Here is a 13,656-nt window from a genome sequence, read left to right as displayed (position 1 = left end):
GACCTGAGCGTCTTTCTGTCTCACATAAAATACACACATGCTTAAACAAACCCTGACAGCATGTATCTGTGGTTCCTTTTCAATGGGAGGACTCAACAACATTGCTATGAATATCTGATGCGAGTTCTGCTCAGAGGGCTCAATCCCCCGATGGTTATGCCAGATGTCTGTATCCTGATACAAATTCATAGCGATGCACATAAAAGTGGGTCAGCTGATATCTCTTCAGCAACGTCCAAACATGCAGCTTTGGACTCAGCGACAGGCTCCAAGCGCTCTAACCGAATTCCAAGCTTTTCTGGTTCGAATGCACACTGCAAGTCTTTAATGTTAGCTTGAAGGGTGAAGCAGGTCGGGCTGCGACTAAAGATTACTGTATTTTCATTATCGATTGATGTGATGAATATTTCCAGATTAATGGTTTGGTGCTGATAAATGTGTTCGTCCATTTTAGTCACAGCACCCTCACAAGGCATCGCAACAGCCTTAAAAATCTAAACAGCAAAGCTACAAATGAATCAAAGTAAATGAAGTTAAAGCTTCATTTTAAATCAATAGTGTCTTCTTCTGTCTGACTGGGATACTGGCTAAATGTGTAGTATTTGTGGATCTGCTCTGTTTTTTGTGAAAATGTGAAGTCCCATAAGGACATGCAGACTTTCGGGTGTATGTACGACCAAAATAGTCGCAGCCTGGAGCCCTGTAATATGATATAAAACAGACAAACAGGGCAAATGTGCACATTTGAGAGGCTGAAAAGAACATGTTATGATGTTACTGTCTGAAAATTAGTAAAACAATTAATCGATCATAAAAATAATTGTTTTTTTTCCCCCCGTCGATCAACTAATGTATCATCTGCCTAAGCGTTGTAGCTAAAGAAGCAGGTATATAAAGCCAGTTATTAACTTAGCCCAGTATAATAAAATGACCTGTATGAGTACAGAGATGCAGGCGACAGTGAATGCCTGCGGTGCCTGTGGCTTTAGCTGCAGTCATCTGAATCCATCTCCATATTTTGCATTTTGCTGCATCATGCCTGACCCTTACCCTGAGAAAGACGATACAGCGGCCCGTTGGGCTGGTCCACTCCCGCACTAAGCTGTGCTGAATGCTCTCCTACCATGTGGCATGTTGATTTGATCTGCAGAGTTTAGATTTCTCCAGCAACATTCGAACAAACGTTTCCTTTCGCAGCCATGCAAGAAATATTTACGTATGAGGGCACAACATAGTCCTGTACGGAGCACCTATCATGTCCACCATCGTCCCCCCCAAGTCTGATATTCCTTGGCAGTCAGCATGTGAGTGTTATTTCACTGTGCTGTGCCAAAGACGTAAGGCAGCTTCCTCTTGGGCCTCTTTCCATGACAGTGTCACATCTGAGGCATGAGGGGTCAAAATCAAGGTGCTTATATCATATTTCTCCATCAGCTTGCTACCTAATTTACAAAACTCATGAAACACACACATATATATATTATGTTTTACATGTTTCTGGACACATGTGCTGTACAAGAATAAGGTGATTAATGGAGGAGGTTTGGTTGAGTCTGACAAAGATCATATGTTGTCAAATGATACTCAGAGAAAAATAGTGAGCTGTTCTTCATTCATTTGTCATGTTGTGATGTGTAAACTATATTCTTTCCAGCAGGTGCTTATCTCGACTTCCCCTGTAATGGGATGAAGAGGATGAAGCACATTGCATAGGTGTGAGGTCAACATGAGGAACGCTACGTTCAAACCTTTAGGTGTGACTTTTGACAGGAGTCTGAGGAATCCAACCAAGGCCACAAGTCCAGTATTAGATAGGATGGTGGATTGTTATGTTATGGTGAGGTGTAAGTTACACAAGCTGCTTGCTGTTCTTGGACACTGGCTACTGGCAGTGTTGTAAAAAGCACTCGAGAGCCATTCTTGAGTAAAAGTGAACATATTGTCATAAAATATCCATCCATCCATCATCTGTACACATTATATGTACGCCGCTTAATCCTCTGCAGGGTCGTGGGGGGGCTGGAGCCTATCCCAGCTGACTTAGGGCGAAGGCAGGGGACACCCTGGACAGGTCGCCAGTCTATCGCAGGGCTACACATAGAGACGAACAACCACACTCTCATTCACACCTACGGACAATTTAGAATGATCAATTAACCTCAGTATGTTTTTGGACTGTGGGAGGAAGCCGGAGTACCGTCATAAAATATAAATTTGGTAAAAATGAAAGTCACTCATTTGAGTAGTGCTTGAGTAAAAGTCTTTCAAAATCTGATATTCAGTGTAATCCAAAGGTAAGTCCACCAATTGTACACATTGAAGTGTGTTTAGAGGTCTTGAGGAGTATTACTGCTTATGTGAAAAAGTAGTATAAGCCCTTTTATAGCTCCAGAGGCAGCTGCATGTAATCTGATAAAACTGCCCCCGTGATGTCGCTCAGTGGGCTAAATTGCATTGTGGGTCATGTAGCCACCAGGTTTTAAAAAGGAAGAAGAATGTATGGAATAAGAGGGCGATGTGTATTTTGATCATTTGTTTTTAAACTGCCCATGATGAGTCAAACAGCATTCTAGGGGCGCAAAGCTAGACCAGTGGACTGTTTTTTAAATACAGTGCCAACATTACCCACAATGTAACTTAGCCACTGAGTAACATCACTGGATGGATTTATTTGAAAAATGTGCTGCTTTGGCTGTGATGGAAATGGAAATACTCAAGTCAAGTACAATTATCTTAACATTGTACTTTAGTTCAGTACTTGAGTAAATGTACTTGTTTGAAGTTTACATGTCATCACTGGCTGCTTGTAAAGTAACACATCTGTTAAGTTACACACAAGTGTGCGAGACGCTGCAGGGAAATAACAGGGCCCCATCTCTAATAAAGAAATCATTAGACTTGTGTACTCGCCAGACACACAATCCAGCTTTGTAGGCAATATCTGAGGTTTTTCCAATACTGGTATGGCTATTAGAACAACCCGACTATAATGACTCCAAACAGTCTTCACACATTTCCAAAACATGAAAACAAACCACTAAAAGTTAACATTATCTCTCATTACATGTGGTAAACATTGTAAAAAAAAAAATAGAGACAGAAACAGCAAGTGTGACAGAGGGAGGGGAAAGAGGCATGAAGGAACTCAGATGCAGAGAAACAACATGATGTCCATGCTGAGAAATGCCTCTGGCCTGAACTCATTCCTCATGGCGGTGGAGAAATGCGCACACACACACACACACACACACACTACACACACACATACACACATACACACACACCTCCTGGCCAAAGCCATGTCCTGTATCAGATCTGTTCTGCTCTAACATCCTGCTGCAATAACAACAACCCTCCCAGAGGACGGCCTCAGTCCAGCTGGACAGTGCACACACGCACACACATACGCATGCACACACAAGCACACACAGACACAGACACAGACACACACACACACACACACACACACACACACACACACACACACACACACACACACACACACCATACCATATTCATGATACAAACTCTATATTCAAACATCTGTGCAGACCACATGATCCTGACTATAGTTACAACTCTCATGTCATATTTCCAAATAATAAAGCCCCTCAGAGGAGCAGCCAGACAGCAGACAGACACCAGACTTACTCGATACACGTGAAAGTGTGCCAGGAAGGGGAATGACTTTTTCAGCTTGTCAAAGCGTCGCATCCTGAATTCCTTCGTCCAGATGAGTGTAAGTGCAAAAAAAAAAAAATGTAAATGTGCGTGTGTGCTTTTTAAATGGCCAGAGGTGGCTGCTTGTCTTTTAAACCATTACCAAAGCCACAGTCCTCCCAGTGTGACGTCCCCGGTCTCTGAGGGAATTCTAGTAAGCGCACGCACTCCTTGGACCCGGACCCGCAGCTCCGAACCCGAGAGGGGGAAGAAAAGCTTCCTACGATCCAGTCCACAAATCTACTGCATTCCATGGCGGGGCAGTCGTCCTGTAAGCCCCTGCTTTAACTTCAGCTCCCTCAAGAAGGCAAAGAGGCATTCATGGAGCACTCCAGTGTGCAAAAGAGAACTTCAACAGTCTTAAAACTGGTTGTAAAAAAGGCTGTACAGTGATTAGGAGCTGCTGTCTGCAGCAGAGAACGCCACCCTGCTCTGCCCTGTGCCCAGTCCAGCCATGTGTCCTCACACAGCACTGAGCCAGTCATCCAAACTTACAGAACTTCACAAATAAGTCACTCCTCCTTCCTCCCTTCCTTTCACTCCCTCTCTCTCTCTCTCTCTCTCTCTCTCTCTCTCTCTCTCTCTCTCTCTCTGTCTCTGTCTCTGTCTCTGTGTCTCTCTCTCTCACACACACACACACAGACTCCCTCTCTCTGTCTTTGCGCGTGCAGCTACTGTCTGTTTGCTTTTCCATCCTTCCATCGAGCGTGGGGCTAAAAATAGGAGCGGCTTCTCCCCGATTCAGTCGCTCGCCAGTCAGGCAGGCAGCAGAGACACGAGAGCCAGAGTGAGTGAGTGTCTCTGGTTTCACATGTCAGGGCGCAACACGATGTGTGTCTCGGTGGTTTCAGACAACAATAATGTGTGTTTGTATCACCTGACGTTGTCTCCTACTCTTCCTCCTACCTTTCTTTCTGCTGTTCCGTTCCCTTATCTACCCCTCACCCTATCTTTCTGCCCTCGCCTCCCCCCCCGCCTCCATTCCCTCCTGCAGTCAGTCAGTCAGTCAGACGGTCCGTGCAGTGCAGAGCAGTGCGTGGTGCAGAGGACAGAGGCTTCATGGTATTCAGCCCGGAGGAGCATTTGATCCAGGGCCAAAGGGTCACATTCAACTGCAGGATGGAGAGCTTGTTTCCTGTGATGCAACCCCCAAACACACACACACACACACACACACACACACACACACACACACACACACCAACCACCACCGACCACTTATTCCCCCTCTCCACTACTTGATCTCGGCTCATATTGCTACTGGTTTCACTTAAAATTTGTCATAGTGGAGAAATGTCAGTTTTGGAGTTTGTAGTGCGACTGACACTGAACTGGGAATACACATGACTATGACCATGTTTATCATTAATATCATTAAGTGTTTATAATCACAAAATAACTAATATATATGATATCAATACATTTCTTTTCCTCTCATAGTTCTTTGTGAAATACTGTAAAAAAAAAAAAAAACCTCCCTCATGAAAACACTGACATCCAGTAGATTACATAACAGTAACTTTTTATCATCCTAAATCACACAACCCGCGCTGAAACTATTAGTGGATCAATCGATTGGTTGGTTCATCGACAGAAAACTCTTTTTCAGGCATGTAAGGTAATTTTATAAACAAAACATCACTGCTTGACCTTCCCAATTCTCAATGTTCACTGTGTGTCCTAAGCCATATTGCAACTGGGCTCTGTGTAATCAACATTTCAGAGGCGAAGCATCTGTGCTACACATCAAATTACTTACTTTATCAGTGTGTGAAGCACTATTTTTGGCAGTTTGGGGTGAATCTTTCACTTTACAAAGTATGGACACGCTTCACACGGGATTAAGATAACATTCTCCACAATTATTACGTAATATTAGAGGCCTCCCAACTAATGCGAGTCCTGTGCAATATTACTTCAGTCTAATGGGATAATGGGATTTGAACTAATGATCAGACAGAGCAAGCGATCTGAAGACACTGATTTGGGCATTAGAAAAGTAAAACAGCCTTATTTGTGAACTTTTCTCGGACATTTTAATAAATTATGAATCAGTTAATAGAAAAAAATATCAATAGTGACAGTAGTTGCAGCCCTACACACACCTGCTATCTACATCTTTCTGTGGAATGCCAAACCTGATGTGTTTTATAGGCAGCAGTAGCTTTGCAGACTGAATCCACTTATCTCCTGTTTACAGTCACACACACAGAAGCCTGTTGACTGCTGAGGATAAATCACAGAGGCAGCAGATGTCTGTCAGTGGGTGACTTATACTTGAAAGTTACAGCTGAAATAAAATTATTATCTTAATGGGACCTGACCCTCTTACTTCAGTTTTCTCCCTCTCTCCTCCTCTATCTAAGGCATCTATTCTCTCCAGTCTCTAACGTAAGCCTTTTCCTTCCTTCTTCTTTTGCTCCTTCATTAATCCTTTCTCTTTCACCCTGCCCCCTCCCTCTCACCCTCCCCCCTCTCCCGAGGGTCTGGCCAGCCCGTTGCATTTTCTTCTTTATTTGGTGCTGCCTTTTATTTCCTGCCTCTAATCCTCCAAAAATGTTATCTCTCAGCCCCTCTGCTGACTATAAACAAACCCTTACCAGCTGCTTTTCAGACCCTCAGTAGCAGCGAGCCGGCCTCTCATCCCCTCTCTTGCCAAACGCCATTAAGCTTTTGGTTTTCTAATTTCACAGCTTTTTGTTCTCTCTCCTCGTTGCTTTCCTTTGACCCTCTGCTAGTTAATCAACCCATTCAGCATTTGACTTAGCCTTCTGCCTTTCTCTTTGGATGTTGTTCCCCATCCCTCTTTTGCTCTCACTCACGTCACTCTCCTCTGCTTTTAATTAGGAAGGTCTGAGTTTACTGGAGGGAGGAAGGGAGGTGAGCAGGCGCTGGAGTCACGGAGGGGAAGGAAAGAGAAAACAACAACAACAAAACAGTGATGTTGTCATAAAACGTCTGACTTTAATTACAGGCAGGGCGGCGGGCATGTGGTGCTGTGTACGAGGGTTTTGTTTATGGGTATGTTGGTGTGTCAGTTTGTGTCTGTGTGCCTCCATTCACAAAAAAACACCAGCATGGTGTTTTTAGTTATCTGATTTACTGTCAAGTCATTCAGAAGGTCTGAGGGTGGTATTTCTCAAAATATCTTGTTGAACAATCATAATCAGTTTATACTTATGGTAAAGGCTGTGTGATATGACTAAAATCTCATACTTCTAATGTAGGTAATTTCTTATATGCGTAACAATACATATCAATATAGCACATTTTTCTGTACTGTTTGACATGGTTCTTGCGTAAGCGCTGAAAGAGGATAGCAGCGTTTGAGTGTACCCAAACCACATCCATGTGACGAATGTCGCTCCTCTTTTAGAATCTAAATCGTATCACCGCTAAATGCAACATTTTTTCTCTTGCTACATGATATGTTTCGCAAACAAAACCAAAAAAGAAATAAATAAATTGGTTTGAATTATGTAGAACAAACTAGATTCTTAAAGCAGTTCTCCTCATGCGTTCACAAATGTTTTATGAGAAATAGCTGAGGCGCCAGCTGCCTCACTGTCCATTATTTCAGTGTGGATTCCTCCTGGACTCGTTCAGCCATCACTTGTCTCATTCTCACAGTCGCTCAGAAGCAGAGGTGACGTCATCAATCTGGCTCTAAATCATTGAGCACGCAGGATGTGACAGGACATTAGAAGGGGGAAAAAGCAAGGACCCTTTCCCCTCCCTGCCTCTCCTCCCACTTTGCAACCACACACACTCTCACACAGGGGCTGGAAACACAACTCCCTGAAGTGAGTTATGCCATTAAAAGGCATAAAAATTCCCCCAGGTCCGCATGGTCTCTGCTCTCTTTAACCATTAGTGGGTTCGGGGAGGACTGGGTCACAGTGAAGTGGGTTATTGCTTTAACAAGTAGGAAAATAACATTTGCTTAAGTATAGGCACACTTATGTAACTCACATGACTATGAAACAGCACACATTTCTGCAAATCAGCAGCTGGACAAAGACCCTCCAACTGATTTGTGATCTGTTGAGTTTAAAATGTGATTCACAAGAAGTGAAAATAAGCCAGAAAGAAAATCTAACGTAGTAAAAAAAAGGAGGGAGCTCACAGTAAAGAATATAGGCAAGGAAACACTTGTGGTGAAAGGGGCGGGACTTGACGGTGACAGTGGAGGACGTGTTTAATGAATGTGCAACGGTGTTTACTGAACAGTGCATATACAGGCGTCAGATACCGAAGTTACACTGATGCTTGGCGGCTTTAAATCAGTGGAAGGAATGTGCCACGGTGCTGTCAGCTGCCTCCTAACTAAACAGATTAGACCAATACGATTAATGGCGTGCGAGTTGACCTGCAGCTCCACTGTGACACCACTAGGTAGCAGCCTGATGATGTTCAGTGCTCAGCCAGGTGGATGAGTGATCTCAGCACTAGGCCAAGTTATGAGGATTGCTGTGTGGATTGAACTGTACTCAAAGTGACGTGAGGATTTAACCTAAACACTGTCAAACATTAATCCGCTGTGATTTGTACAGATTCCTGATGAATACATGTAGATATAGTTTACTGGGTTAATACGTTATTAGTGAGGACAGCAAAGCACAACCTCTTTCAAGCTCCCTCACACCATTATCAATTCATTATCATCTACATGTTAACAATAAAGTCAAACTTCTCCTTTAAACAGTTACATATTGTATCATCCATCATGCTGACTTTATTCATGGGTGGTTATGAGTTGAGACATTCCTGACTGCTTCAGTTTATGTCTTATTTTCCATACTATATGTAGTATAAGTGGAGTAATCATCATCAGGGAACAGGGGGGGGAATCTATGGACCTTGGAGCACCCCAACTACTTTAGGAAGCCAGCACTGGTCCAATATTCAGCAAGTGTGATGTGGAAACTTGAAGCCGCTTGTACACATACACTGAGAATGGAATTCACAGTCAAGTAGGAGACATCTTGTGTCCAGCAGTTAAACTTGTAAAATCAAAAGTATTGAAATATTAATATATACTGGATTTTTCAAAAAGGGAGAAGAAGTAGGTGCCACTTTAAGGACATTAATATAGTAATTTATCTTTTTTTTAACGTCAGACACACATTAGAGAATTTGTATGTATGCCTCAATACATGTGTGGAGGGGAGGTCATGAACTACAGTGTTGTTCACTTTGAGCTGTTGTTAATGTTATGCCCTCACTTCACTGTAATGTAATGTACAGTATGCTCTGTTCATTGTCTGAGAGACATGTTTAAATGTTTCCCATGTTTCCCACTGATATGACTGACTGTGTTTACATGCGCATGGATGTCCCAGTCATGTTCAGTTCAGTATCCCAGATAAGAGCTGCAGGATTAACTCAATATATTGGTTTCAGGGAAATGTTGCAACCATTATGCTGGTTTTGTACCTAGCACATTTAAACACCTTAATCAGGTTTCCCTGCCATGCATGCAGGAAAGTCTAATTTCCATAATGCAGATCATGAATTGTATCATGGCTCTTGTTTATCATTAGCTTATTGTCATCGGACAGAGAAGCCAGCAGAGTGGCAAGTGCAGAAGAGTTCAAAAAGCCAGAAAACAAACGGTGTTCTTGGTAGTGGCTGTGGTAACTCAGTCAGGGCAAGAATGTCTGACAGATGTGCTGCAATGTCCAGGAATCAGGACAACCTGGATACTGGATTATGTCTACAAAGACATGAGCAGGTTTCTTTTATGAAAAACAGGATACTAATGTGCATGTAAATGTTGAAAGTGCTGCACTACTTTGCCCTTTCAATTTTTAAATATGCTCATATTTAAAGCAAGGAGCTTTCATTTTGTGTTTATTGGCTCCCCCTGTAGACAAAAGTGGTATGAGCATGACTGCCTCCTTTAATAAAGATAATCAGCTATATAGCTAGTGTGTGAATTTGTTTTAGAGGTAGAAAGATAGATAGAAGCTATTTTGAACACTATTATTTTTTTCATTATTAATTTCATTCACAGCTGTTTGCATCAATAAACACAAATTGACGACGGTGAAACAAAGGGAACTTTGTTGTAGTGCTGTTCATACACGCAGGTTAGCCTACATGTGGCCTACAACCAACAATTTTGGCTGCTCTGTAAATGTAATTCTGTTGAGAACCTTACTGATGCTCCCTTGTAATGTCCTGAATTTGGAATGAATCCAACCCAGAGTAAGTAAGGTATCAGCAATAACAGGGAGTGTTTCATAACCAGTTAAAACTTGATGTTGATGTTAGTTCTGAGCTGTGTCTCTTGTGCCTGATTAGCTTGGTCCCTAACACTTACAGTAACGTAGCTAATGACGGTCAGCCCAGCTGCTCCTTTCTGGCCTTCACTTCTTTTTTGGCTGTTTACACAATAACACACACACACACACACACACACACACACACACACACACACACACACACACACACACACACACACACACACACACAGTAGCGTGACTCTGTGGCTGTTCAACTGGAATATGAAAAGGGTGCCAACAATGTAAAGCCTGAGTAAAATGTCTGACCGTGTAGATTGCATTATCGTGAATTGACATCAAATTAGTGGCTCGCTGGCTAATAAGATTAGGCAGAACAAAGCGCTGTGTGGGGTCTGTATTCTGCCTGAGCACTGCAACACACACAGGCACAAACGCATGCACACACATTAAGCTTGATTCTGTAATATGATGCTCACTGTACACAGACACAGGCACGCAGAGGCATGTGCTCGCATCGGCTGGATTCACACTGACGTACAGTGTTGGGAATTAAGATGGCTTAGTGGATCGGGGCGAACGCGCTGCCAGTGCATTTCTAAAATAAGTCGCAACCCTTTTGGCGGCAAAACATCAATCTGTGGTTCCGTGTAGGGTGCCACAAACTGGCAGAGCAGTGTGAAGGAGTAGTAAAGCAAACATCACTAATCCACCTTACAACTGTGCAAGCAAAATATCTACACACACAGACAGTGGATGGCTCTGACGGAGCATGCACAGACAGACAGAGATGCGTCATTGCTGATCTCACAGATAGTAACCCCCTGCCAAAGACTGGCTTTCAGGTTCTCCCTAAGTCCCTCCACTCTCCGCAGCACCTCATCATTCACAAAATCAGAGGGGGAGAGCCTACACTGTTAGATGGTATATGTCAACAACGAGTTCTGGACACAAACAGACTGTTTCCAGACCAGCACACAACATATGTGTCCCCTTTTGGTAGCTTGGCCTAATATGCATAATGCCGGACGACCAAAACAACCCCCACTAATGCTTCCTACCACCACCTCAGACCTCAGGCACCTCTCCTCTGATCCCTTACAGCTGGTTAAGAGGGGAAAGGAGGGTGGGAGAGAAAAGTGTTGGTCAAATAAGACAACAGTGTAAAAATTTACCAAAGTGGCTGCTACAGTGAGAAAAAAACAGTATGTATTTTAATATAATTCTGCCCTTGTTGGACAGCTTCTATCCAACGTATCAGCGATGCTGGAGTTGAACTTCCTGTCAAAGTCGTTCAGATGACTGGCTCATGCCTGAGGTCCCCAGAGCAACTCATTTTAAATTATCTTTCTTTTACTCATTTGTGTTTGTACATCTACTTTTAACTGTTCTATAACTCGGCATCATTGTAAATGAGAGCAACCTCAATTGTTATTTGAGTTCAAATAAAAAAAAAGATTGATTGTCCCCATTTTAAAAAAATCTAGCAGATGCTCAACAATGTAGCACTGGTTGATCCTAACTAATCCCCTCAAGCTCCAGAGGGGAAAAACGTATCAGAAATAGATCTGTATGAGGGATAAAATGGCTGCTCTCATAAAACAATGTGTGTGTGTAAACTCTAACCTTATTCTCTTTTCCCCTCTGTGTACCCCTCTCCTCTCTCTTAGTGTCTTCTTACAGATCTCTCTCCATCTCTGTATTTCTGACTAAAGGAGGCTACATGCAGTGTTCAGGGGTTGTGTGTATTCAGAAAACCGCTGTATTCAGCACGAAGCTGCAGCTGTAGGAAGAGAGTGATCTGATTCAGTCCCCAGCAGCCAGGACAGCTGCAGCGTCCAGCGGCTTAACTCTGCTGAACTAGACCCTGAACCCTGCACACAGTCCACATTCATGATATTTAAACTGCTGCACAGATCTACACATTCATCCACCCATCCGATTTTTTTATACCAGCTTATCCTGCAAAGGGTCACGAAAGGCTCTGGAAGCTATCCCAGTAAACACTGGGTGAGAGAAGCGCTGCATGTCGTTTGAAATCCTTTGATAGTAATGTTGAGTTTTGTTAGTGGTAATGTGTTTTCACACGTTATAATAATCATCATTAATAAAATGTACATTTGGAATTTATCAAACTTAAGTAAATCATTTATGTCACTGTTAACAAATGAAAAAATGCTTCATAAACCATTTATCAATCTTTAGTTTGTTGTAAAGTCGAAACTGGTGTTGCTCATATATAATTGAAATGGCTGCTAAATACTAAATACTGTTATTCATCTAGAAACATTATTTGGATGGACATTATTAAGTTGCAACTGATGTCTATAAAACATAACATTTGCTTCAGAAATGGTTTATAAAGCATGTCACTGTTTGCCAACTGTGTAATAACTATTAACTAGTTTAATTAACAAAAATAATAAAATAACTAGAACATTCAAAATTAAATCAGAAGCAGTCCAATCATATGACTTCAGGCAAGAATTCAATTCAGTTTGTGTACTTGAAAGTTTCCAATATCAATTGTTACAGACACATTTTTCTCATGTCAGGTATTACACAATGGTCTCTACTGAATAACTTTGCTAACCCACAGTCATCTTGATTTAGGGCGCTGTTACCTTAAACTGTGAACACACCTCCAGCACAGCGATGGATCGTCATGTAATTTTGTCCTTAAGTACTTTATTTTTTACTATATCTCTCAGGCTTGGCTATCATTGTTACTCACACACAACATGGCAACTGCTGTCCATTCCATTTTCACTCCAGTATACTCAAGGATCTTGTGAAAATTACACAAACAACTTATATAAATAAACTGATATTTTTGAGGCCAAATTGTGAGTATGAAAACACTGATAGTGACATATTGGCCAGTCATATTTTTTTTCTAACACAAACACACATGATTAACACAAGTGTTAATCTTTGCATGGATCCCTTCTATTTGTTTGTCTAATTATAATAGCCGAGAACTTAAAGTAAAAAAAATTACTTATACTCACTATTATACCCAGTTTGTCTTTTCTCTATGTTCTTGTACTTATCTGACGACATGCACCAATACAATGTCTTCACTTAACTACTATGGGTTGAAATATCCACCCGGTCACTTTTAACAGTATGTACATTTCGAATCTAGCCAGGAAACTCAGTGAGTTCCCCTTCCCTCTCTGCACGTTTCTTGTCAGCCTTCACACAGATTTAAAAAAGACAAAAACACTGACAGCGTAGCAGCATTGCCGGCCTAATCATCCAAACCAAAAGAACAGTCGGGCCTGTCTGTACATCACAGGGTTTGTCAGAGGACGTGGGGGCTTGAGGAAGAGGTGGGAGGCTATAAAATGTCATACTTTGCCTGTCACCGGGTTTTTCAGCAGCACTTCATCAATGACCTCATGATCATGCATCCAGTAACTCATGACACACACAGGGGCTGGCCTTGTGTGTTAGTGAGAAGTGCTATGTATGTGTGGAGCGAGAGGAGAGTGATGGTAAAACTCAGGTGCACATGAGCTGCTTCATATGGATCTATGATACACAATTCGGTCTCTTTCATGGTTGACAAGGAAAGGTGTTACTAATGCCATCAATGATGATTCTGATCTGTTTCATGTCCAACTAGTCATGACAGTAAGTTAGCATGCTTAGGCGTTTAACCAATCGGCGTCCTATGAGGGACTTT

The 13,656-nt window shown here is 42.2% G+C and overlaps 1 protein-coding gene across 10 annotated transcripts in view; it reads right to left on the bottom strand.

Moving 5' to 3' along the window:
- Positions 1-13,656, bottom strand: part of tnk2b (tyrosine kinase, non-receptor, 2b) — a 62,695-nt gene that overhangs the window by 22,991 nt on the left and 26,048 nt on the right. For 2 of the 10 annotated variants that reach the window (XM_037083233.1, XM_037083234.1), the window contains exon 1: positions 3,652-4,193. The exons of 7 other annotated variants lie outside the window; for them this stretch is intronic. In XM_037083233.1, coding sequence (XP_036939128.1) covers positions 3,652-3,714 — 63 coding nt within the window. In that variant the 5' untranslated portion in view covers positions 3,715-4,193. Of the gene's footprint in view, positions 1-3,651; positions 4,194-13,656 lie in introns of those variants that run through there. One more of the 10 variants, XM_037083239.1, reaches the window with a different exon arrangement.

This window comes from Acanthopagrus latus, chromosome 21 (assembly GCF_904848185.1).
Source record: "Acanthopagrus latus isolate v.2019 chromosome 21, fAcaLat1.1, whole genome shotgun sequence".
NCBI lineage: Eukaryota > Metazoa > Chordata > Actinopteri > Spariformes > Sparidae > Acanthopagrus > Acanthopagrus latus.
The sequence above is the reverse complement of the archived record's forward strand: the minus strand, read 5'-3'. Positions and strand labels throughout refer to the sequence as shown.